Source organism: Dasypus novemcinctus, chromosome 26 (assembly GCF_030445035.2).
Source record: "Dasypus novemcinctus isolate mDasNov1 chromosome 26, mDasNov1.1.hap2, whole genome shotgun sequence".
NCBI lineage: Eukaryota > Metazoa > Chordata > Mammalia > Cingulata > Dasypodidae > Dasypus > Dasypus novemcinctus.
The window spans coordinates 16197213-16221945 of record NC_080698.1 but is presented as its reverse complement, the minus strand read 5'-3'; the positions used below and the strand labels follow the sequence as shown (position 1 = coordinate 16221945).

The 24733-nt window shown below is 46.3% G+C and overlaps 1 protein-coding gene across 20 annotated transcripts in view; it reads left to right on the top strand.

The window, feature by feature from the left end:
* The window catches only part of ERC2 (ELKS/RAB6-interacting/CAST family member 2), a 999838-nt gene extending 976413 nt beyond the window's left edge, over nt 1-23425 (top strand). For 14 of the 20 annotated variants that reach the window (XR_011647540.1, XR_011647537.1, XR_011647539.1 and 11 more), the window contains one exon: nt 20465-23425. Coding sequence is in view for 5 of the 20 variants with exons in the window: in XM_058288288.1 (XP_058144271.1) it covers nt 20465-20707 (243 nt within the window). In the remaining 15 variants the exon portion in view is untranslated. The remainder of the gene's footprint in view (nt 1-20464) is intronic. The other 6 variants (XR_011647532.1, XR_011647534.1, XR_011647531.1 and 3 more) reach the window with 1 other exon arrangement.
* Nucleotides 23426-24733: the final 1308 nt, after the last annotated feature.

Here is a 24733-nt window from a genome sequence, read left to right as displayed (position 1 = left end):
AGTCAAGGATCAAAAGTAGTGTTGAAGTCTGGACATGCAAGATAGTAAATGGGCCCGGATCCTAGTGGTTCTGGTCTGGGAACCCCCAGTTCCTTAAAACCACTGTGCAGAAACTTTAAGCATCACCTTTAAGGCCATAACCGCCTGCTGTGTCATACGACTCTCTCATTAGTTGTACAGCCTGGACTTAGCATCTCTGAGATTCACCTTCCTCTTCTCTTTACTTAATCTGTGGTGCTCAGCTAGGAGCAATTCTAACCTCCTCCTGTCCACCCCACATTGGCAATGCCTAGAGACAATTTTGTTGATCAAACTAGGGTGGACTTGCTACGGGCATCTATGTAGATAGAGACCAGGGACACTGCTAACATCCTACAATGTACAGGATAGCCCAAAAACGAACAGCACTCTGGTCTAAAATATCAACTGTGCTGAGGTTGAAAATCCTTGATTTAAGGAAGGGACAGAGTCTGCTTTATCATTGTGTCTTTCCAGTCAGTGTCACATCTTCTACATAATGGACCCTCAGGAAATCTCTATGGAGCAAATAAATGTATGAAAATATGTATAACTATATGAAGGAATGAATGCTACGCCAGCCTTGTAAGAGGGCTATGAAAATGTATCAAATAAAGGACCTTATGCACAGTTCCTGGCACAGTGTCCAGCACGTAGTAGGTATTCAGTAAGTGGTTGTTCAGATGGTGCCTGAATTTGCTTTGTGGTCAGTTTAAGTAAGAATTCACTTGTTTTTATCCTTTGCCAAGATAATAGGCAGAATGTGCAGGCAGGAAGCCCAGTGGGGCTTTTACAAATATTGGTTTACAAAGACTCTTTTTGATCTTCTGTTTTCCAGATAGGTAAGCCAAGGGCCACTTAGTTGTGCCTTCATTTCCACTCCCTTTGGCAGACTTCTCCTAGGCTGGGTTTGATTTCTCTAACATAATTGCTTCATTGCCCTGTTGCTCTGAAAGAACCCATTGGTTAATATTAGTGCATTTTTATCTTGGGCCATTTCCTTTGGGTCGTCTCTTCCAGTGACCCATCAGTATTGCTTCATCCTTTTTTATTATCAGTGTGGCCAGGAGAGCCCATTCATGCACATTTTCACCTTTCCTCCTCAGAGCAAGCCTGGGGCGAGGGAAGTTGGGAAAGGTTGCCACCTCCATTTAACAAGTAAGGAAACTGAGGCTCAGGAAATTAAATGACCGCTAGTCAGTAGCTCCTGGCTCCTCTTCATTACCCGCTCCTAGGATTTGAAAATTGAAGAGATTTAGGGAGACAGGTGAAAGAAGGGGAGGTGTCTTGCCCAAAGTCACAGGGGAAGTGGTGCCAGGGCAGGTCTCCTGATACACCATCTTATAGTTTTTGAACTTTGTTTTCCTGTTTATTCCTGAGAATGATACTGCAAGTGAGTCTCACATTCATTCATTTAGTGGGAAATCATTGAATGCCACCACACACAATGCCACGGGAAGACTTCTAGACTTGGATCCTGTTATACCACTTAATCACTTGAAAGCCTCTGCCTGAGTTACATAACTGCTCAGAACTTCAGATTTTCTCATCACAAGGGGGAATGACAACCCTTGTTTTCAATCACAGGTGTCATCGTGACCAATTGAGATCAAGGCCATAGAAGGGCTTTACAAACTGAATTCTCAGGAGGATTTCCCAACCTTCCCTTCTTTCTCCCCACCACTCTCTCCCAAGTCTAGAAATGGCAAATATTAATCGCCTTGGCTCCATAATAAAATTAATGATAAACAGTGATGGCTAATGCTTATTGAGCCCATATTACTGCCAGGCACTCCACTAAGCACATAGACACGTGATCTCACTCAGTCTTCTCAACACCTCTGCAGGACAGATACCTTAAGTATCCCTCCTCACTGATGATTCAGTGAGAAACCGAAGTTTCCTTGTTGAAGGCTGCACAGCTAAGTGTGGACCAGACCAGGATTGAAATCAAAATCAGTTTGATTCAGGAGCCTAAAGCCTTCATTCATTCATTTGACCAAAATATGAAGACCCTCCTGGTGACAGGTGTGGTGCTAGGTCCTGAATGGCCATGCTGGAGGTACCTCCACCCCCGCCCCCACCTCCTGGGCCAGATCCCAGACCCAGGGTGGCCTCAGCATCTCCTCCTCCCCCAGGAGCTGCGGGCACAGTGGGCTCCCGCCGGCCTGCGTCCTTCAGCTGTGTCAACTGGTGGCCCTGGGAAGCGGATGACATTACCGCTTCCAGCTGGGAACAGCTGATCGGCACGGAGGGAGCTGCCCTGGGAGGGTGGGGGCCGACGTCCAGCCTGCCAGCAGCACAAGCCCAGGCATTGTGTGCAGAGCACCCCTGGAGACCCTGGCCCGGAGACCCGTCCCCTCACGGTGCGCCTGCCAGAGCCTACTGCTTGGGACTTTCATCCCTCCTGGCTCATCTTCAGGGGTTTCCTCAGGACAAGGTTACTTCCTGGGCCAAAGACCACATGGATTGAAATCGCTGAACAAAACCTGTTGGGGTTTTCATAGTGCAAACACAACTGGTCCCTGGGACAAATATTGACTTTGGGCGCCAAGGCTCTCACGGATGGCCACCCTCAGGAGAAGCCTGGCTCATGCCTCTGAGCATCGCAGCCAGAGTCAAGAGAAGATGCTTCCTCGATCTCAGGTGACCCTCCCCCACCGGGGCCGGCAGCCCTCAGCACTTGAAGAGCCCAGAATTCAGGAACTGTCGGGAGCAGGACGGCCAAGTCTCCACTGTGATCCCCCGTGGCACTGTTCGCCCCGCGAGGAAATCTGTGCTTCCCAACAACCCCCCTCCCCTGCCTCCCTCCAGCCTCCCACCGCCCCAGAGGGACCCTCGGGAATCACACATCTGGCTAGACCATTCTCCTCCCACCAGGAAGCATCCGGTCTCCTTGGTGCAGCCACTGCCTCCCGTGTGGACTGGCCTGTCTCTGCCGTGGCCCCTCACATGGGTTGTCCCTGCTGTCCTTGGTGCCACTGTGCTCTGCATAGGCCTTAGTCTGTCCCTATTCCGGGTCTTTAACTGTCCTGCTCCCGCTACTTGGAAATTTCCCTTCTTCCCTCTTGCCCTGGCTAACTCCCCCTCAATATGCCCCCACTGTCTACCTGTCCTTCCTGAGGCCTTAGCTCATGCACCACCTTGAATGGAAATTGTCTCTCTACTCCTCTGTGGCCCCAGCTTGCTGCGGCCTCTAAGATCAGGGTCTAGCTAGTTCACTCCCCATCAGATCCCCAGTTCCAGCTCAAGGCTGGCAAAAATAAATGTTTATTGAAAGGAATAATGGATTGTATGAATGCATGAAGAAAAGGAAGCAGGAAACCAAAGGCCCAGCTGCCTTCCTAAGCCTTCCTGAGCCTGAAAAGGAGACAGTTCTGCCTTTCTGCCAGTAACTACCTGCCACCAGATTCAACCAGGAACACAGGCCCAGGGAAATGATTTTTGAGAGACCATTGTGCCAGGATCTGATCAGATAATGAAGATAAACCAGAAGGGCAGTTTACGTGGGGGAATAAATTGATTTGTTGTCGGGAATGTTCTGCCTTGGCCACACCAAAGGTGAGTGTGGCCCCTCTGGCCTTCCTTTGCATTTTAGGCCCTATTTCCTTTATCAATAAAGGTGGAAGACAGTAGAAAATGTGGGCAAGCGTAGCTCGTTTCTTCTGCTTTGGCACATGTATGGCTCTTTTGCATGACTGAACAATTCAGCCTACTGAAGAATAAAACTGTAATTCCTCTCTCTCTTTTTTTCATTGTGTTTAGCCAAAACAAGTTGTGAAAGAATGTAAAATATATCATTTTGTTGGCACCCGTTCACAAGTGAGTCAGTGAGTTTTCTTGCATTTACAACTAAGATTGGATTTTAACCTTCCAAAAATTTATGACAACTGCTCCTTCTTGTGGCTTAAATGTTGACATATAATTAATTTAGGATTTCTTCCTGAGGCTTCCTGTCCAGGTTTGTACCTGCCACAGAAATATTCTTGAAAGTTTATCTGACAGCTGGAACCATGAAAAAAAACCAGTGAAGCTTTGCAAAATAGAGTGGGCTGTGCCAACAGGAAGCACCCAAAGAGGAAGGGCCGAGGCTGACAACGTGGCTGGCTGCCAGAGGTGGCCCAGGTGGGAGGCATGTGGTTTGCAGTTTAGGGGACACTTGGGGTTCCTTCTGCCATTGGGCTCCGGGCCCTTCTGGCGTGTTCTTCCTCTGCTCTGCCCATCTCCCGTCATGAAGACAGCCAGGCCCGGGACTGGCCCGTGAGTAACTGAGGCATGAGCACCCCACAACGGCCCTTCCTGCCCTCTGGAACAAGCCGGTCTGATGCCCACTCTCTGCTCTGGGTGGCCGGGTGACTGGTACACAGGGGAGGTAACGAGACCTACTGGTAATTGAGGACCTGTTCCGTGTCAGGCACTGGTCTGGAGGATCTACAGGCAGCGCTTGTTTTATTTTATCTTCTCAATCACTTGGAGAGGTCAGAGTTACTACTTGTACTTTGGAGATGAGAAAATGTAGGCTCAGTGAGGTGAAGTGACTTACCTGAGGCCACTCAAGCAAGGGGAAGAATTCGGGGGTGAATCAGATGTACGGACCCTGCTGGACCCTGTCTCCTGCTCTCGCCTCAGCGCTCACGGCAGCCCTCTGCCGCGGGCAGTGCTGTCCCTTCCGTCCGTGCTTGGCTGAGGAGACCGAAGGTCCCACAACGGAGTCACCAAGCAGGCATGGAAAGTCAGGCCAGTGCAAACCTAGGCCGGGCAGGCGTGCAGCAGGGACACCGGGCCTGAGTCCTGCCTTCCCGCCCACATTCCAGCCAGTGCCCCGCTTCCCTGGGAGTGAAGGGCCCTTGACGGCCCCTTGCTGGTTCCTAACAGCCCTGCCCTTGAGGGTCTGGGCCGCACAGCCTGCTACCCAGGGCTGAGAAGCGGCCCACAAGCAGAAGCTCTGCAGCTGCCTTGATCCTCGAGAGGTCCTTCCAGAAACCAAGCCCAGGTGTGGACAGCCTGAAAGTGCAGCTGCGGGCCCTGCCCAGGAAGCTCACTGGGTGAAGGTGAGAAAGGCCAGGTCCTCGGCCCGCAGCAGCCACATCTGACGGGGTGTCCTTGGCCCAGCCCGTCCTTATCCCTCAACTGCCTGCCCCTGGCTCCACTTGCTAGCAGTTTTGTGGTCTGGGGCAAGCTGCTTAACCACTCGGACCTCAGTTTTCTCCACTGTAACATGAGGAAAATAATGGTGCCTCGTTCCTGGGGTGGTGGTGGAGATTGAATGGGTTAATATGTGCGTATCAGTGATTGAATGGGTTAATATGTGTGTATCAGAGATGTTCAACCAGGGGTGATTTTGTTCCCTGGGGGATGCTGGGCAGTGTTCGGAGACATTTTGGTTCGGCCTAACTGTGTGTGTGTGTGGGGGGGGGGAGTGCCTGGGGTGGTTCTCCTGGCATCTAGTGGGAAGCGGCCAGAGATGCTGCTGAACATACTCAAGGCACAGAACAGCCCCACAAGGACTTCCCAGTCCAAACGGCAACAGTACTGAGGACGAGACGCCCCTTGTAAAGCGTTCAGCACCATGCCTGGTGCAAAGGAAGCATTTGATAATCTGTATAACTATTTCTTTTTTTTTTTTTTTAAAGATTTATTTATTTATTTAATTTCCCCCCCTCCCTTGGTTGTCTGTTCTTGGTGTCTATTTGCTGCGTCTTGTTTCTTTGTCCGCTTCTGTTGTCAGTGGCATGGGAAGTGTGGGCGGCGCCATTCCTGGGCAGGCTGCACTTTCTTTTCACGCTGGGCGGCTTTCCTCACGGGCGCACTCCTTGCGCGTGGGGCTCCCCCACGCGGGGGACACCCTTGCGTGGCACAGCACTCCTTGCGCGCATCAGCACTGTGCATGGCCAGCTCCACACGGGTCAAGGAGGCCCGGGGTTTGAACCGCGGACCTCCCATGTGGTAGACGGACGCCCTAACCACTGGGCCAAAGTCCGTTTCCCTGTATAACTATTTCTTGAGCACCCACTGTGTGGCAGGCACATGGGAAGTACCGCAGTGAGCAGGGCATACACAGTCTGTCCTCGGGAAGGGCAGCCCAGGCTGGAGTCGGGCATTAATCAAATGCTTGCACAGGTGCATGATGCCAAATTGTTCAGGAGCAGGAGCATGTCGGAGGCAAGGGGAGGGCAGTTCTAAGGAAGGGAGTGTTCGGCAAGGAGATTTGACCAAGAATAATAGTCAGGAAAGGGCCCCTGAAGAAGTGGCATTTTAGCTGACATCCAAGGCTAAATAGAAGGCAGCCAGGCGAAGGGGGATGGAGAATGTGCCCCAGGCCAGGGGAGCTGCATGTGCAAAAGTCCCAGGGGGCCTCCAGCTCTGTGGTCCACCCGCCGTGGATGCCATGCCCGTGGCACTGCCAAGCAGGAATGCCACACACTTCTGCAGGGGCTGCAGCAATGCCCGTGGGGCTGCGTCCCAGGGATGTGCAGCACAGCCGAGGCCTCTGGTGTGTCCATGGGTCATGCAGGGCTGACAGAGGACATGGGGGACCGACTGCATGTGGGCTTTGGCATTGGCTCCCAAGGCATCTCCCAGAACCCACGAACGTCTCCCCTCAGGCATCTGCTTAGTATCCCCAAACCCCTGGTCCTCTGGCCCAATTCTGTGTCCTAAGGCAGCTCCAGCCCTCAGGCCTCGAAGTCAGGCCTATCCTTGAAGAGTTAAATCCAGCCCCTGCCCACCAAGACCTTGGAATTTAATAGGAAAACTTCCAGCTAGTTCATGTGTTATCAAAACATGTTTTCCTCTCTAAATTTTTTCAAAGAAAATGTTATCGAAGTGTATCATTCATACATGAACATATATAAACAGAAAGTATAAAGTTGTGAATTTACAAAACAAACATGCATAGCATCATACAGGGTTCCCATACATCTCCCCACTACCAGCACCTTGCAGTGTTGTGAAACATTTTTTACAGACTATGAAAGAGCGTCGTCAAAATATAACTATGAACTGTAGCCCATATCTTACATTTGGTGCATTTTCCCCCCAACCCATCTGATTATTAACACCATATTAGTATTTTATATTTGTCACCATGCATGAGAGAATGTTCTCATATTTGTCCCATTAACCACAGTCCATCTTCCACCACCAGATTCCCTGTGTTATACTGTCCCTTGCTTTATACACTCCTCCATTCATAATGCACACTCAGGGGCTCTCATTTTCATCACAAAGTTGTGTTATCATCAACTCAGTCAATTTTAGGACATTTCCTTTACTCGAAAAGGAAAAATCCCATATCCCCTTAAACTCCCTTATTGTCCCTTAGAATTGATGTGCTATCGTCTTGCAATTACTGCAAAATACTACATTACTGTTAGCTATCGTCCATGAGTTCCATTCGGTGTAATTTTCCCGTGTTATCACCATATTCTCAGCTCTTTGTAAAAGACCCAGAACTGATGAGAAAGTGGGCGCATCAGTGGGGCCCATGGCTAGTGCTCTCACAGTTACACTGAGCCCGTCGGCCCAGTTGTGACCACAGAGTTCACGTGTGTCTCTGAAGGGAGCTGGAGATGGAAGACCAACTGCTGCAGCCTTGGGCCCTTGGGCCTCCTGCAGACCTGCGAGGACAGGCTTTGGCATAGGACTTAAATGTAAATTCAAACCAGGGAGCACATCTGCTTTTTGGCACTGAGCAAATGTGACTGGCCTTAGATTCCCTCTGAAACAACCCCTGCTTTTCTCAAACTCCTCATTCTTTGGAGAGGGACGTCATTGCTTCCCATTAAGGTGGTCCATGGGGCATTGGGCTTCCTGAGCAAATGCTGTGTACGTGTGTGTTCACAGGTAGGGAGTGCAATTTGGGAGACATCCTGTTCTGCATGTGTTTCTTAAAACCTATACCAGGTAAAACACATAGTAGGTACGCAGTTGGGATCTCTCATGAGTCAACATGGACCTAGACTTGGGAACCGTGTGTTTTGTTGCTTTGTCAGCCCTGCTACCACCCACATGTCCAGGATAACATCATTGGCTCTGGAGAAACTCCCAAAACCTTATTATAGAGCATGCTGGTCAGTTCTCCTGGTGACCAAGCAACCCTACCCAACATGAAGAGATTATAATATGTCCTATGTGAGAACCAAAAGGGCAGCCACTTTGCCAGTGGTCTGGCCCAAATGGCCAGTGAAGGTGCCAGTTTGTCTGCACTGCAGTAAAAATTCCTTTTGGACAAAGCACATTTAAATTAATAGAAACCTCCTGGATGAGACATCCAGTTCCACCAATGCCAATGGATTTCATGTCAAGGTTTTCCCCAGGCTTCTCAGGGTTATGTATGAAAGAAAAGGGCAGGAAGGCAAGATTCCATGTGTGGGGATGGAGGAGTGGGAGTAATTGAGCAGCAGACATCCTGGCCACCGCTGGGGGAGGCTCTGATTTGGAGCAAGTCAAGCCTTAGAGTTATACTTTGCCTGTAAAGGCAGACCCTCCCTCAATAATCTTTTTAGCATCCCACTCCTTCAAAGACAGCCTGGACCCCAAAGCCCTCATGAGGCCAGGACACATGTGAATATCCCATCAGTTGCAGAGGAGCAATAGATTGGAATCCTCCAGGTAGTTCACTCAATCTCAGAATGATAAATGATCAATCATTGCATTCCTCCTAAATGAAATTAAGATGTTAAGATATATTGCTTGGGGCTTCTGAATGGGATTTCTGCAGTTGAATTTCCAAGAGAAAATGTATTGCTTTGGAATCACTGGGAAAGGGAGACATTCTGGATCTCCGTTAAGGCAAAACACTTGACGGCAGGGAGAAATGCTTCAGACATGTTAATTTTTTTCATATTTAAAAGTGATTAATCATCCCAAATACCACAAAGCCGGAAGGCCAGAAGGCAAACTCTTCCAGGGGAAGGAGGATGCAGATGCCCTGATGCTCTGAAGTGGAAGCTTTTGAAGGAGGCTGTAGGTGAGCTCATGTTGGGAGAAGAAAAAGGCTTGGTTGAAAATCCACTGGGAAGGACAGAGAGCCTGGGCAAAACCCCTAGGAATGCACAGGAAGCCATAGACATATTTTTCAATTAGTGCAGTGAAAAAAATTTAAAAAGGGGAAGTCATAATCTACCAGTGTGGATACTTACACCACCAGAAACGGTACTTCCTTGGAAAGTCTTTCCACCCCTCCTGGCAGTCCGGGTGGGGACCCAGTATGCTCCTGTACACTGGGCATTTAGCACCTCAGTGTGCTGGGGCACACATGGCCCACTGTTAGCTGTGTGACCGTGAGTGTGTAACTTTACCTCTCTGTTTTGGGAGCAGTATGATGAGTTAATAAGAACCACTTCACAGAGCATATAGGACTGAACACAACCAAATGAGAAAAGTGTCAATGCTCAGTGAATGAGGTCGGATAATTCTCCTCCTTGGTACTTACCATGATTTTAGTTTATTAATCATGTGTTCAGTTTAATTATTTGTTGAAGGTAATGTCTGGTGTGCCTTCTCTGTGGGCAGAACTAGTCTGTCTTTTCACCCATGTGTCCCCAGTACTTAGCACGGTTCCTGGTAGATGCTTAAAACATTGTAAGAGGGAGGGAGGGAAGGAGAAAGGGAGGAAGGGAGGGAGGGAGGAAGAGAAGGAGGGAGGGAGGGAGGAAGAGAAGGAGGGAGGGAGGGAGGGAGGGAGGGAGGAAGGAAGGAAGGCTTCATACTGGTCATAAATATGGGTTGTAGAAGACAATACAAAATCTCCCTTCGTGCCTCATTTAAGAACCCGTTTCACTTTCTGTCTGTGGACTGAAACGAGGGGACTTTTGCCATGTTCCTTTCTCTGCAGGTAGGTGAGGATTAGGGGCTCACATATCTCAGACCTCCCGAACACCCTGCTAGTTGCTGGCTCTGTTTCTACATTTTCCCTTGCCCCTTCCACCAACCAAATACGCCTTTTTTGTTGCGTGTGTGTTTTGATACAGAGAGAGAGAAGGCTATTTCCTTTTGTTGCAGGAAATTCTGATTTAGTGGTTGCTTAGAAAACGCAAAGGTTGCAGCCAGTCGAATTAAAGCGCAGTTAATCAAATGCAAAACTCCATTCAGCCCCTATCTGCCAAAAATAAGTAGTTTAAAAACTGAATTTCAGATCGCTGACAATGATGACTGTGTTTATGGCGTGGGGGGTTCCTGCCTTCAGCGGCCATCTTTGCCGGCGTGCACCCGGCATTTAGGAATTAAACAAAAACACATTGAACTTGCTGCATTAGCTGTTGCCACATCGGAACGCTAATGGGTTTAGTGACCACAACCCACCCAGGCCAGAGTGTGTCAACAGCCAAAGAACCAACCTCAGTCGCTGTTTGTGCTTTGCCCAAGTTGTTACAAGTTTAATTCTTTGCAGCTTACTTTCCCTGCTGTTTTGGCCTCTGCCCACCGTGTCTTAAATTGGGCAGCGGCCAGCCCAGCCTCGTGCAGCAAGGCCACCGAGGCACTGGCAATTGGTCCACGGAAGAGGGCATCTCATTCTTGGGTGTGATGACTTATTAGATGGGAGCTTGAGCCATCTTTTGCTAGTCCCATCTAAAGTGAGTTCCGGAAATGGTGCAATCGGAAGCAAATGCAAAGAGCCTCTTGATTCTTCGCTCATCTGTAAAGTTTTCCTCTCTTGCCCTGCAAGAAATCATGCCACGTGGTGCCTGCACCTTGCAGGCAGTTTCTTTGCATCACAGCTACCCCGGCCTCCAGCCCTGCCTGGGAAACAAAGGCAGCTGTCTCCACTCCTGGGCAGCCGAATCAAGCCCCGAGTTGCAGGACCTTGGCGGTGAAGAGGTTAAACTGCTCAAAAGGCTGGATCTGTGGTTTCCTGCCCACACTTGCTCTGGCCTAAGGCAGTGCCTGCTGTTTGGGGAGGGGGGAAGGGAGGCCTCGCCTGGACCCAGGTGGCGGACAGGCAAACCATGTTATTAAGAAGCAAGGGATCGCAAAACCTTGATCTTCAAACAAGACCCCTAATTAGTCGCCAGCCCAAAAGTAAATGGCATTCCACCTCTGCAAGGCAACGGACGCCTTCAAATCCTGGGGACTAATTGCCATTATTGGCTCTATGAAGATCTTGTTGTAAACACTTGTCATCTGAGCCACTTCTGTTCGGTAAACTTGAGACACCAAATTGTTGCTTCGTGTTTTCAATTCTCAAAAATGCCTCCCTGGCCCCTTTTCTAGGAGGAGGCATCTCTTTCCTGAACATGGCAGCTTTCTTTAGCACCTAGTTTAAAAAGATGCGTTCCTTGTTGCCTGTAGCAAGCGCATCCTAAAAACTTTTCAGTGAGGGATTTAATTTCTTTCTTACTTTGATCTCTTTGGAATTTGAAAATTCCATCTCAAAAATCGACTTTAATTGCAGGCAGAAGGGATTTACCATAGAGCGAATGGAGCTCAAGCCTAGGGGGCCCCTACCGTGCACAGGCCCCTTCCAAGGCCTTGGGAGGGGTCCCCACAATGTGTTCACGGGGCCATTTCTTTTTCAGGTTTGGAACAGTAAATTATCTGTGTCTTCCTTTTCATAAAGAGGGCCCTGCAAACGATGCAAGGGTCAGGACCCACACAACCAGGACCTTCTCTGTAACATCCAGGGTGTGCTTCCCACCTTGTACCGTGCATTCTTGCTGCTTCTGGGGATAAATCTCTTCTCCCAGTCTTAGACTCCTTGCTTCTTGGTCCTGTTTGGCATGTGAAGGGCAAGACTCACTTCTTCAGGCCACACATAGGATGCCACGTTTTATCCAGGTTTACTCTTGAACGAGGAGAATGTTTCTTTTTTTTTTTTTAATGTTTTACTCTTTTTTTTTTTTTTTAGAGATTTATTTATTTATTTAATTCCCCCCTCCTCCCCCGTTGTCTGTTCTCTGTGTCTATTTGCTGCGTCTTGTTTCTTTGTCCACTTCTGTTGTCGTCAGCGGCACGGGAAGTGTGGGTGGCGCCATTCCTGGGCAGGGTGAACTTTCTTTTGCGCTGGGTGGCTCTCCTTATGGGACGCACTCCTTGCGCGTGGGGCTCCCCTATGCGGGGGACACCCCTGCGTGGCAGGGCACTCCTTGCGCGCATCAGCACTGTGCATGGGCCAGCTCCACACAGGTCAAGGAGGCCCAGGGTTTGAACCGCGGACCTCCCATGTGGTAGGCAGACGCCCTAACCACTGGGCCGAGTCCGTTTCCCAGGAGAATGTTTCAAGAGCTTGGCACCCAGAGACCCCGGATCCACTTTGTTTTATGAACCTCCCAGGGCGCCCTGTCATACCAAACCCAGATGGCAAGACAGACTGGCGTCAAGAGGTTTGGGAAGCATGAGGATTGGGGCTTGTGGCTCTCAGGGCCCCTGGGACTCTCTTATCTGGACGCTTGCATGACAGTGAGTATGTCAGTGTGAGGGAGGGGAAAAGCAATAAATAATATCTGAGGATTCTTGTGAACATGTGAGTTTTCCTTTAACATCAGCTTTCAGCGCGATGATATATTCCATGCCACCATCTGCATCAAGTGTGCTGCCTGCCAAATGTCCTGTAAAGTCAACTAGCCCCCGAACTGAACTCTAGACCCATTTCTTCGGCAAGCTGAGTCACTATTACTCAGCAAGAGCTCCTTTGTGTGGCCAGTTGAGGTGGGACGGGAAGGTACGGGCTCTGTCCACAAGGCAGAGGGGGTTTGCCCCTAGATTCCATTGTCTGCGTGGCGAAAGTGGCCGGTTGTCTCTCTCCAGGTAACCTAATAACCTCAGACACCGCGGCCCTCCGAGTGGGGTCCCCCTCTCTCCAGGATGCTGATGTTGTGTTTGTTGAATCTGCCTCATCTCGGATGTCATTTGCAGCACCCCCAAAGAGTCCCAAAGCATTATTTTAACCTGTGTGTTTCACTGATTGGAGATGTTCGAAACTGCATGCCAAACTTTTGGTTATTTTAACTGGTTCAGAAAAGAAAGACTAACATCGGTTTGACAACAAACAAAACCAGTTTTTGTTCTATCAGTTATGTTTAAAAGATTCCAATTTCAAACTAAACACAATGTGTGGTTATTCTGTCAGCGATTTATATAGCCACCAGGGCGCCACAGTTACACACTGCATACATCATTGTATTTTTAAAATGTACTTAATGAACATTTTTTTTCTTTTCTAGTAACTACTTCATTGCCTTAAATGAATGCATTCCAATAGAATTTGTAACAAATGACCACTTTGTGTTTGCATTAATGCCAAACACGTTTAACAAATTTTTAACAAGGAACCCTGGCAAAATGCCAAACTCCTAGAGGGACACTGAAGGAATGCTATAAATTTAAACTAGATTTTACCTTTTCACTTAGCTCAGCAAGTGTCTTAGGTGTCTTGCTATCTCAGGATTGTGGCATTTCTATTTTATGTCAAATAATTTGTACATTTTCATTATTTTTATTGCTTAGGTTATACCTTTCTGTTGCACTTTTAAATCTTTGCAGCCATGTCTAAAAGAATATGATGGCAGCTTAGAAATAGGAAGATCTTTATTTCTGAAAAATTGTTCCTATCTTGGGAAAGATAGGATGCATGCCTGCATACATGTACAGATCTATCAAAATATCACTGTCTTTAAAACAGCAAGTCAACTCTGAAAGTACAAAAACAATAGATAAGACCACTGGTACTCAACAGGGGTGATTTGGTCCCCTGGGGGACATTTGGCAACGCCTGGTTTCTTTATTGCACTGACTTGGAGGGGGATGTGCTACTGGCTTCTAGTGGGTAGGGATCAGGGATGCCATTAAACATCCTTTAATAATGCGCGGGACAGCTCCCACATCAAGGAAGTATCCAGACCAAACTGCCCGTTATGCCAAGGATGAGAAACACTGATGTAGAGTTTGGCTTTTGGATAGTCTCTCAAGTTAAAGAGGGAATTACTTTAAGAGAAAAAAAATTAAAATTAAATACATTTCTATTTAACCAGTGCTTTGAAAATGATATTGACCACCCAACACTGGTCCTGAATGGCAGATCTCTGATTTTCACTTCTGCTTTCATTTGCCCCGAGAAGGAAAAAGAAAAGCGCCGTTCCGGCTGAAAATGTAGACTAAAGTGGTGCTGGGGATGGTTGGATAAGAAGGGCCAACTCATGCCTTGTGCCACCCACTGGGAGAAGCCATTGCTGGGCACTGGGAATGGTCTCCAAGGAAGAGCTAGTGGGATGCAGGACGCTGCATGTCCATGGGCGCTCCATGTCCAAGTGTTTGTGGGCAAGCACTTTCATTTTAATAGGTATGCAATTATCATAATGCATATAGACAAATGTCGGCTGCGTTATGGTATTAAAATAAATCTATTTAAAAGGGAAATTTAAGGTTTGTCAAGGAGGAATGGGATGAGGGGAGTGGGGGGTATATGGGGACCTCATATTTTTTGAATGTAACATAAAAAAACAAAGACAAAAAATAATAAAGTATATACATAGTATTGTTAAATTGAAAAAATCAGTCTTTCTTTTTCCTGGAATTTAAAAAGATAGTAAATAGGTATATATTATATATCTAAACTATTCCTGAAGGAAAAGCTAGATTATAACATAGCTATCTAGGGAAATTAGATGATTTTGTGAGAATGTAACTTAATAGCTAATGGGGGGTTATTCTTTAAAAATTAACAGGAAAATAAACTTTTTATCGCCAAAAAGAAAAAGAAAAAAAGAAAACATATTAATTAAAGGGTATGCGAGACTAATGGGCAAGACCCCACTCTGGAAGTGGTGGCCTCATGGTAAAGAGAATGGGCTCTGGAGTAGGAAGATGTGGGTTCAGATCAGGACTCTGGGATGGGGGGAATTTGACCAAAAGCACTCAGTTCCCCTAAGCCTCAGGTTCCTCATCAGCACAGGGGCGACTAACCGTGCCCGTGTCTCGGTGCCGTCAAGCTTGTTTGAGGTCGTTCCTGCAAACGCACCTCGCGTGGTGGCGGGGGCTGTACAGCAAAGGCCAGCTGCTCGTGATACCGACCGCAGTGGTAAAGACAAGCACAATCCTAAGGAGACACAGCAGTATGTGCTGCCATTTGATGTACACATCACGTATCTGTCCTAACTCCGTGATTTAAAGCCTTGTGGGTGAGTTGCACCCAGCACACAGAAAGCGAAGAGGAAAGAAGCTCCTCTGCTGCCTTCACCAGCAAGCAATGTCATCCCCAACAGCAGTTTGCAATTCTGAGCACAGGGCTGGCTGGACCCGCCCCAGCCCCCAGCCCTTTGGGCTCTGAAGTGTTACATTTTATTGCCCTGTGGAGCTGTAGGAGGCCACTCGAAAGGGAAAATGTGGCTCTCCACTCATATTTTTGAATTATGGCTTCAAGGTGGTTGCTCCTATCAAGAAAATTAAATGATTTAACATAATTTGTTGCTACTTTGATCACAACAATAATAAATAAATCTTCATGAGGAAAACGGGAAACCCATTCCACCCCGTTTTTAAAGATGTTAAGTAATAACACAGATGTAGTTACAGGTTTGTGTGTGTGCGCGCGCGGGAACGACTCTATTGGGCTTTGCTGTGAGCTGCGTCACTTAGCGGGGCCGTGCTGCAGGATGCCCGCTGCCCCAGAGTGAGCCGCTCTCCTCTTCAGACTGCCGTTAATTGGCCTATCAGGGGCTCGCCTTTTATGTGGGCACCATGTGCAATATGTTAGGAGCGGGCATGCAAAGCCGTTGTGAATGGGTGTCTGTTTTTGTACCTGGGGGCACGCTGCACACATTTGGAAAGCACATGGAGCGTAATGGACATTAACCCAGATGTCAAAAATAGCCTGCGTTTTACTACTGTTATTAAACAGTTTCCCCTTTAACCCCTCTGTGTTTACCAAAGACCCCTTTCTCCCAGCCTGTTTCTGCAAATCACTGCTGAAAGGGCAGGAGAAGAAAGCCGTAATCAGGCAGGTGTCTTTATTCCAAAGAAAAACAGTCCGAAGGAATATTTGTGAGACGCCACACGTTTATAGCCTGCTCTCCCGAGGGCGCTTGTGCTGGGGTGGAATCTTACTGCGGTGCCCCCCATGCACACCTCTGCTAACTGATGGCAGGATTCCCATCAGAACAGCCCAGGTCAGAGCTTCCGTGCCACTCAATACTGATTTTGTAAAAATGGAAAGAGCTTTATATTTTAGGATTATGCTAGAGTCTTTGGTTTAGAAAATCCAAAACCAATGCCCTGGCCCCCCCAAAAAAAAACAATCTGAAGAAGGAAATAAAAAAAGCATCACCTAGATATAAATATTAATAATAATCTGGTGTATGCATTTATAAATGTTTATGCATATGTATATTTATGCAAAAATGAAATCAATCTCTACATAGAGATTGCAAGCTGCTTTTTCAACTGAAATATTGTGGACACCTTTCCAGCTCAAAAAAGCCGAGCTCTCCACCACAAACATCTCTGTTACGGCTGCCTGTTCATTTCCTTCATAGCACAAATAGAACCTCCCCTTTAATTTATTGATCTGTGTCCCTATTTGTTGTCTATCTTCCTCTTGAGAACTTATAGGCTCCGTATCTGTCTTTTGCCTTGTTCTCTCTCGGGCACCAAGCACATTGCCTGACACAGAGAGGTGCTGTTAGTTTTCTATTGGTGCATAACAAATAACCACAAACTTAGTAACTTAAGACAACACCCGTTTATTTTCTCACAGTTTCCGAGGGTTGAAAGTCCAGGCGGGCTTGACTGGGTTCTCAGCTTAGGGTCTGCGAAGGCTAAAGTCAAGGAGCCAGCCTGGCTGCGCTTTAATCTGAAGGCTTCAGGGAAGCATCCACTCCCAAGCGCATATTTTTTTTTCCGTTTTTTATTAACTTTTTTAAAAAAAGATACATAAATCCCACAAAGTGTTACATTAAAAAATATGAGAGGTTCCCAGATTCCCCACTGTGATTATTGCCAGAATATAGTTCCTGGAGGTGGTAGGAGTGAGGTCCCCGTCTCCTGTGGGCTGTGAGTCAGGGGCCCCTCTCAGATCCGAAAGGACTTGCTGAGGCTCCCATGGCCTCTTCCACCTCAGCACAGTGAATCCCTCTCCTGCATCGAATTGCCTTGACTTTCTCTTCTTCTGCTAGGAAGAGAAACCTCCCCTTTTAAAGGGTTCCTGAGATTAAATTAGGGACACGCAGATGACCTCCCTTTTGAGTAAGTCAAAGGCAACTGATTAGTAAATTTAGATACTTCTGCAGAATCCCTTTACCATGTAAAGTAATGTGATCATAGGCATAATATAGTCCCAGTGCCAGAGAATAGGGCAGGAAATCTGGGGTGGAGAGCTTAGGATTCTGCCTACCATAGGTGCACTTTAATATTTATGGAATGAATGAGTGACTCAACCTGTTCCAGAACTACAGGCACAGGGGATGCTAAGGGAGCAAGACTGGTCTGTCCTCTATCCCCCACAGAGTTTATAGTCTAGACCAGGGCTGTCCAATAGAAATAGAAGGCAAGTCACTTCTGTAATTTTGGATTCTCTAGTGGCTACATTCAAAAAGTGATAAGAATATTATGTATCCTGCCATGACCCACTGGATGGACTGGGGGAGAGTGTAAACTACACTGTGAACCATAATCCCTGCATTGTAGCAGTGCTCCAAAATGTATTCATCAAATGCAATGGATGTGCCACACTGATGAAAGAGGTTGTTGATGTGGGAGGAGAGAGGGGTGTGGGGAGTGGGGTATATGGGAACCTCTTATATTTTTTAATGCAACATTTTGTGTGATCTATGTATCTTTAAAAAAAAAGACAATAAAAATTTTGCTAAAAAAAGTGATTTGAAACAGGTGAAACGAATTACGATATTTTTATTTAGTCCAATATGTCCAAACTAGGATTTCAACATGAAATCAGTAATAAAAGTTGTTACTGCTGTGGTTTATCCTTTTTTTATACTGAGTTTTCAAATTTTGCTTTTGCTTTTACCCTTTGAGGAACTCTTAATTTGGACCACCAACGTTTCAAGTGCTCAGTAGCCATGTGTGGCCAGTGGCCACAATCTTGCACAATACAGATCTACACAAGTCACTTGGTGAGGACAGTGCCAGATGTGCTTGACTCCCTGTGCAGCCAGCCCCGGGAGAGGCAGGAAAGGCTTCCTGGGAGGAAGCGACATCTAAGCTGAGGCTGAAGAATGAGTAGGAATCGATCAGGTCAAGAGCTGTAAGTGCATGCCTGAAGAAAGGGGGGGTTGTGAGACGAGGAGTAGAGGATGACTTAGAACTGCTGAAGCAAGTTAAGCAGAGGAGGAGCATGAAGAGTGGAGGGTCTGGTGAGAGTGGAGCTGGAGAGGGGCCAGGTGGGGCCTTCTGGGCCATAGCCAGGAGTCCGTCCTCCGTCCTGAGGGCAACGGGAGGCCGGTGAAGGGTTCTAAACTGGGGAATGCCAAGATGAGATGGGTCATCACTTGGAAAGCTCTGAGTGCTGCCGCCGTGAGGATGCAGAGCTGGGTGCTGTAAGAGAGGCTGCGTGGGGATGGGTTTGCGGCTGCTGGCACCATCGGGTAAGGCAGGCCAGGCCAGGGATTAGCCCGCAGTGGGTGGCTGCCCAGATTGCCTTGTTGCTGGCAGCCAAGGTTCCTTGTATTATTTTCCTAAAGCATATGCTTATTTACCCATCACTAAGGGGTCATCTGCATTTCTTACTGCTGGCAATGCCATTTGAGTTTTTTCCTCCAACCCATTTAGACCTGTGAGTGGATTGTTTGATTGAAGGAGTAGCAATAATTTTTGAGACTTCTCATGTTCTCAGCACAAGCCTTATCCCAAATGAGTGCATTATAGTTGCCAGGCACCGGATTTTGCTTTGGTGACCTGTTACCCAGCTGGAAATCTTCTCACAACTGAATAAATGATTGGTTTTTTTTTGTTTTTTTGGGGGTGGGGGGGTTGCTACTTTGACTTGGAAAAACTTCAAGGACATCGGACATTCATTGTGATTATTTTTCACCCACTTCCCCGTCTGCAAGAAACGACCTCTGTATTTTAATACTACTTTGGGGGTTCCCTTTACCTTTTAATCATGTGGCCTTTTTATATATTGGCCAGTCCTTTAAACAATAATTAAGAAATGCTTAGTGCATAAAAGAATTAGAGCTATGCACAGCTCATGACACAGAAAGCATGCTCCAACTTAAATTTTCATACAGAGTTTGCAAAGATTTTATGTGCCAGAATGAGTAATATGATCTGCTCTAGGAACTCCCTAGCTTTCTGGCTCTGCAAAAGTCATTTTTTTTTTTCGCCCCGATTCAAGTTTCTTAACCAGAAGGGTTACACCAAACTCCTCAGAGTATGAATTAGCAGAGTTCATCCAAGCCACATATTTCATTTGCACTGTTTAATGATGGCTCAAAATAACTGCCTACCTGTGCAGACATTGGGATGGTTGGCACTCTCATTAGCCAGTGTGATGTAGAAATGCTGCGTATCAACCACAGAATAGGAAAGCGTGGGCTGTATATAAAAATGGCACTTGCATGTGTGTGCGTCTGTTTGATCTTTCCCTGCTCTGCCATATTCCCCAGATAGCTGCACTATTGCCATGCCCAGAAACTCCCTAAATGCTCAAAGGCCATATGTGAATGGGAGAGACACAGTCACACCAAGCTGAGCATCTCCGTAGAAGAAAGTTATCACTGGAAGCAGTAGTGTGGGATGGTCACTTCCTCTCGCCCATCTCATTGTTCTTCCCAGGCATCAGTTGTGTTCCATACCCAGCGCTCCTCACTGGGACAGTGAGAAAACATCCCGGCCACCGGGCATGACGTGTGCACATGAAAAGCTGGTGGTTTTCTTTAGTGAGTATTAAAGATGTATACACAACACTGATGTCAGGAAGCCAGCCAGCTTTGTTTCAGTCAGCTCTACTTAAGTAAATAGCAATATTCTTTCAAACTGTTACTCATAGATGGTTTTTAAGGGAACATTAAGTTTTCTGTTGTCTTGACAATTCTTAAATCTCTCATCTCTATAAAGCCAAGTTAAAAAAAAAAAAAAAGGAAAACTATTGTCATTGTAGAAATGTGGAACCAAGAGAAACATGTGGAGAGGAAAAAAAAATTTGATGCAATTTGATCACCCAGAAATATTCACTGGAGACATCCTGACATATTTCCTTTCCATTTTTTTTCTGCATCAAGGGAGACATAGACCTATGACAATGTATTTGGAAAGATGCCTCTTCTCAGGTGGCTCTGCAGAACATAATGTAACTTTCTGTTCACTTTGCCCTCCCACTCTGCTCCCTCTCCATTGCCTCCTGACACCCACCCCCTCCCACTAAAGAGAGCGGTGGAGGGGCCGGCAAGACAGGTGGGGTGGGCAGGGGGAAGTTTCTGCCAGAATTATCTCGATATCACTGCACACACCAGCAGTTTCTCTCCCTGCTAAATGATGTGTTTTCTTCTTGCAGCTATCAGAAGGGTTGAATAAAGGGAAAATGCAGCTCTGCAGCGGTATTCTGATAATCTATTGCAGTGCGGCTCACATCACTGCCCACCACCACTGGGAGCGGCTCGGCAGAACCGAAGAGGAGTTTTCACTTTCATTATTGAATGGGATTCTGTTCGACACTATATTTCCTTCATTATCTCACGCCGTTTCTCTTGGATTCGAATATGTTGGAAAGGAAGGATGCGGAGGAAGTGAAAAATGAGAAAGCCTCCATTTTTCTCGTTGGGATTCATGCCTTTGGAACGGGATCATCTCTCCTGAAAATCATTATTTGATAACATTTTATTTATGTTATTTAAATACCAGTGGATACATTTGAACTCCATGGGATCTTAACTCTTGTTGGACAACTAGCTTCAGCTCCAGTTAGTCTGCTGGTTCAGACAAACTGGTCATTCCTCATGCATTAGATTATCAAAAAGTGTCAGTTTGCTGTGAGTGAGTGGTTTGGGTGGTGTTTGTGTACCAAGATGCATGGACTGTTTGACAGAGAAACTAAAACACCAAAAATTGCGAGCCTTTACCCTCCTCTATTTCTTTAATCCGCTGTTCGAAGAACCCCATTCTGATGGTGTAACCAGTAGTTACCTCTGGGCCAGGTTGGAAATGAAATCAATCTTTAAACCACTAATACTTGCCAAGAAATCGCCTTATAAGAACATGGTGTGTGTCTCTGACAATGTATGGCGCATCTAAATTTTATCATTCATGATTTTATCCCCCCTGTCCATGTACTGCAGAGTGGCAAAAGTCTGAGGCCCCTGTGTGTGTCTACTCCACGGGTCCCATACGTCCCCACAGTGGGTTCGTGCCAGGGCTCAGACTCTTACCATTTCCCGTACATGCAGGTCTCCATGCAGGAGCTGGGACTCATTCACATTCAAGTTCCAATTGCTGTGCAAGCAGTGTGGGCTTAGATCTTCTGTAAATGAAGGGTCATTTTACATTTTTTTAAAAGTTGTCTCCAACATGAATTCCAAAGTATTTTTTGCCTCAAACATGAAAACATTGGTGAATGATGAGCAATCACAAAGCTGTGTATCTGTATATAGCTCTACACAACATGTATGTCAGTACAGAGTTATTATTTAAAGCACATGCCAGGGAAAGAGACCGAATTTTGAGGTCTTTTACATACAGTGACATGGTACTAAGGAGAATTAAACTCCTACTGCTTCCTCTGAAGATTAAAAAAGTTGTTATAATTTCATCCAACTCATGACTGAGTCTGGCAAATATGTGCACCTCTTATAGTGATCCATGTTCTTGTCAATGGAAGAAACCCTTCCACGTGTATGCAAGTGGGAGATGAAAATCTGCATTTTTTAAAGGACAAACCGTGACTTTAAGCATGAGTGGCCTTAATCAATATAGTTGTCTTTCTTTGCTGCTGTGGAAAGGATTCTAAACAGATATTCCCGAAGTCTTGCATTGAATTTAGTCACTGTTCTTACTTTTTAAAATGTTGGTACAATTAACTCTGGACCTCTGTCATGAGCCGTGGAGATATTTAAAAGACCAACAGCTTATTTGTTGAGGAAGACGACACCGTCTCTGAATTACACTGTTCATTCTCAGTGCGTGAGGAGCCTTATGTATTCAAGCAGGTTTCTTGCTTCTGGCTTTGTTCTCGTCAATAAGTATAGCAAACTGTGTAAAGCTTACCTGTCGCATAAACAGCCGCAACACAGTCATGTTTAACACGTTTGTCCTTTAACTATCAAAGGGAGGTAGGTCTTGGTTGGAGACGCAAGCAGAGTTCTTTGCAAGCACGTTCAGCACATTTTGACAACGTCATACTGAAAACCCAGGCCTCAGCACGTCCCCGTGAAAAGTTTGGGTGTCCTCAACTAGGCAGCCCTCACTGCCTCCTGTAGCCAGGTCTTGACCTGAACTCTGCAACTGAATACTTGAAGTAGGAAATCCACTGGGGAAAATAGGGTCCTCAAAATAGAAAAAAAAGAAAAACAAAAAACAACTGCATATAGTAAGCTATTTCTACTTACGTGCCAATTTTTTTCACCGGTATTGTTTTGGGGATCATTTTTTGCCCCAGTTATGTGGATTAAAAGTATTATTGATCTTACCTTGATGAGAGTATATCATATAGTCCCTTAAAATGTTAAAATTCTGTCTAACATAGCATCTTCTCCCATTTCATGTAATATTCTCTGATGCTTGGGGGTTACAAAAAATATCCCTTTTCATATATTAAAAATAGTCTCTGGGTTTACAACAAACACTGTGATGTTCAGAAGATATTTCCTTTGCACAAACTTTAGCAGGTTCCCCTCTAATCATAATGAAGTTTTAAAAAATATGGACTAACATTTAGAAGTTTGTCTTCTTTGTGCAGAAGCAGGCTTGTACTTTCTACCCTATTTAATTTTGATGTACAGTCTCAATTTTGTATTTAATGATTTTTGTGTATCCAGTATGCACGTTAACAGCGTGTCAACGCTCATTTGAACGTGGGTTTCAGTTTACTTTTGAAACAGTGTTTATGACGAGACCTCAAATGTATTGACCTGAGTTCTATCTGAGATGTTTTTGTGTAGAGTGGCGTTTGAATGCTGCTAGGGGTCAGTGTATCCCCGAGACCTGAGACCCTTGTTTGATAGTGCTTCTTGTAATATTTCTTCAAGTGAGTGGCATGTGGGTTGTGATATTGATCATATGATTATGGGCATCGATATGAAAAAAATATAACAAAACTAAGGAACCCTCAGAAACTACCAGTGGGCATGTATTAGCCAGTTGTTGTAACCTTGTGTCTAGTAGAAGTACAACATACAAGGTATGTACAGTTCATAAATTTGTTATCCTGTGTATGAAAAGTACTTTGTGCTGATCGCCTTATTTATATTCATCAAATAAACTTTGTTTCTTTCTGAAGGGAGTTCCTTCCATCTCTAATAAATGCTCCGATTGTAGTGGTTTCTCATCTTTTTGGGGTCGTGGATCTTCATTTTAAAATCACTCAGAACCCCCTTGACTTGAGAAAGAAAAGGGAATTTATTGGATCATTTACCAGGAATGACCAAGGCATAAATCTTCCTTCAGGTTTGTCTGGATCTAGAGGTTCAAATTAAGAAATTAAGTTATTGGGGATACCTGCCTCCTTCCTCCTCGCCCTTTCAGTCTTCCCATTTTGCCTTTCTTTCTCCCCCAATCTTTCTCTATCTCTACTTCTCCTTCCCGCTCTTCCTCGTCCCATCTTTCCTCTCTTCCCTTTTTCTCCTTCTTATTCTTGTCCTCCCTCCCTTCCTCCTTCCTTCCTTCTCTTCCTTTCACCCTCTGTCCTTGTGTCCTTTTCCATCTCATTTTTCCATTGGGTTGATTTTGATCTCTGCTAGGCTCTCTCCACTTGGTGGCAAAAACAGTCCCCAATAGCTTTGAACATCCCTGGTTTTTAGAGAGGAGACCCCTCTCTCCCAGCTTCCATGTCAATCTCTTGAAGGGACTCTTACGGGTCCTTTTCCAATCATGTGTCCACTCCTAGGCCACCTTTTTCAAGGGTGTTGGGAGGATGAGGCCAGGTGATTGACAACCTCACTGATTGTGGGCCAGGCACTTTCCAAAGGGGGAAAAAATGGGTTCTATTATAGAAACAAGGGGAGAGAAAGCTTGGCAGGCAAAAATAATAGAGAGCCCTGCTATCACTTTCCCCCTGGAAAAACACACATGCAAAATTGTCCTTTCAAGGGTCACCAGCTCCACAGCTAACCTATGGCTCACAAAGCAGAAAGAACCTCTTTGCTACATGTTCTGCTCCTGGTTCCATCAAAGATGTCAACTGTATTACAGGGAATGGACTTCCAGGTCTCAATCAGAGTCACTGATTATAAGAACAAAATCTCCCACCAGTGGATCCTTGACGACCCAGGGGAAATACCAATTTGGTTTCTGCGCTTTATGGACTCAGAACACCATGTGTGAAGTGCCCTTAATGTCAGGCACTTTTTGGAGGACCTGCGAAGTTGTTGCCCCCTGTCCTTATGTTCCCGTTTTTAAGCAAGAGCACTTTTGATGGATGGGAATCTCTTACCTCTTGGGCCTTCCTGAAGCATCCGGGCCTGCAGTCAGGCCTAGATGCTTAAGTCCAGGAGGCCGGGTTGAGCCTCTGCTGCTTTGCCCACAAGCAAGGTCACCTGCTTAGAAAGGTACCAGCCTGCACACTGCTGCGTATCCAGGGCGGGCTGCCCACACACTGATGGGAAGTTAATCC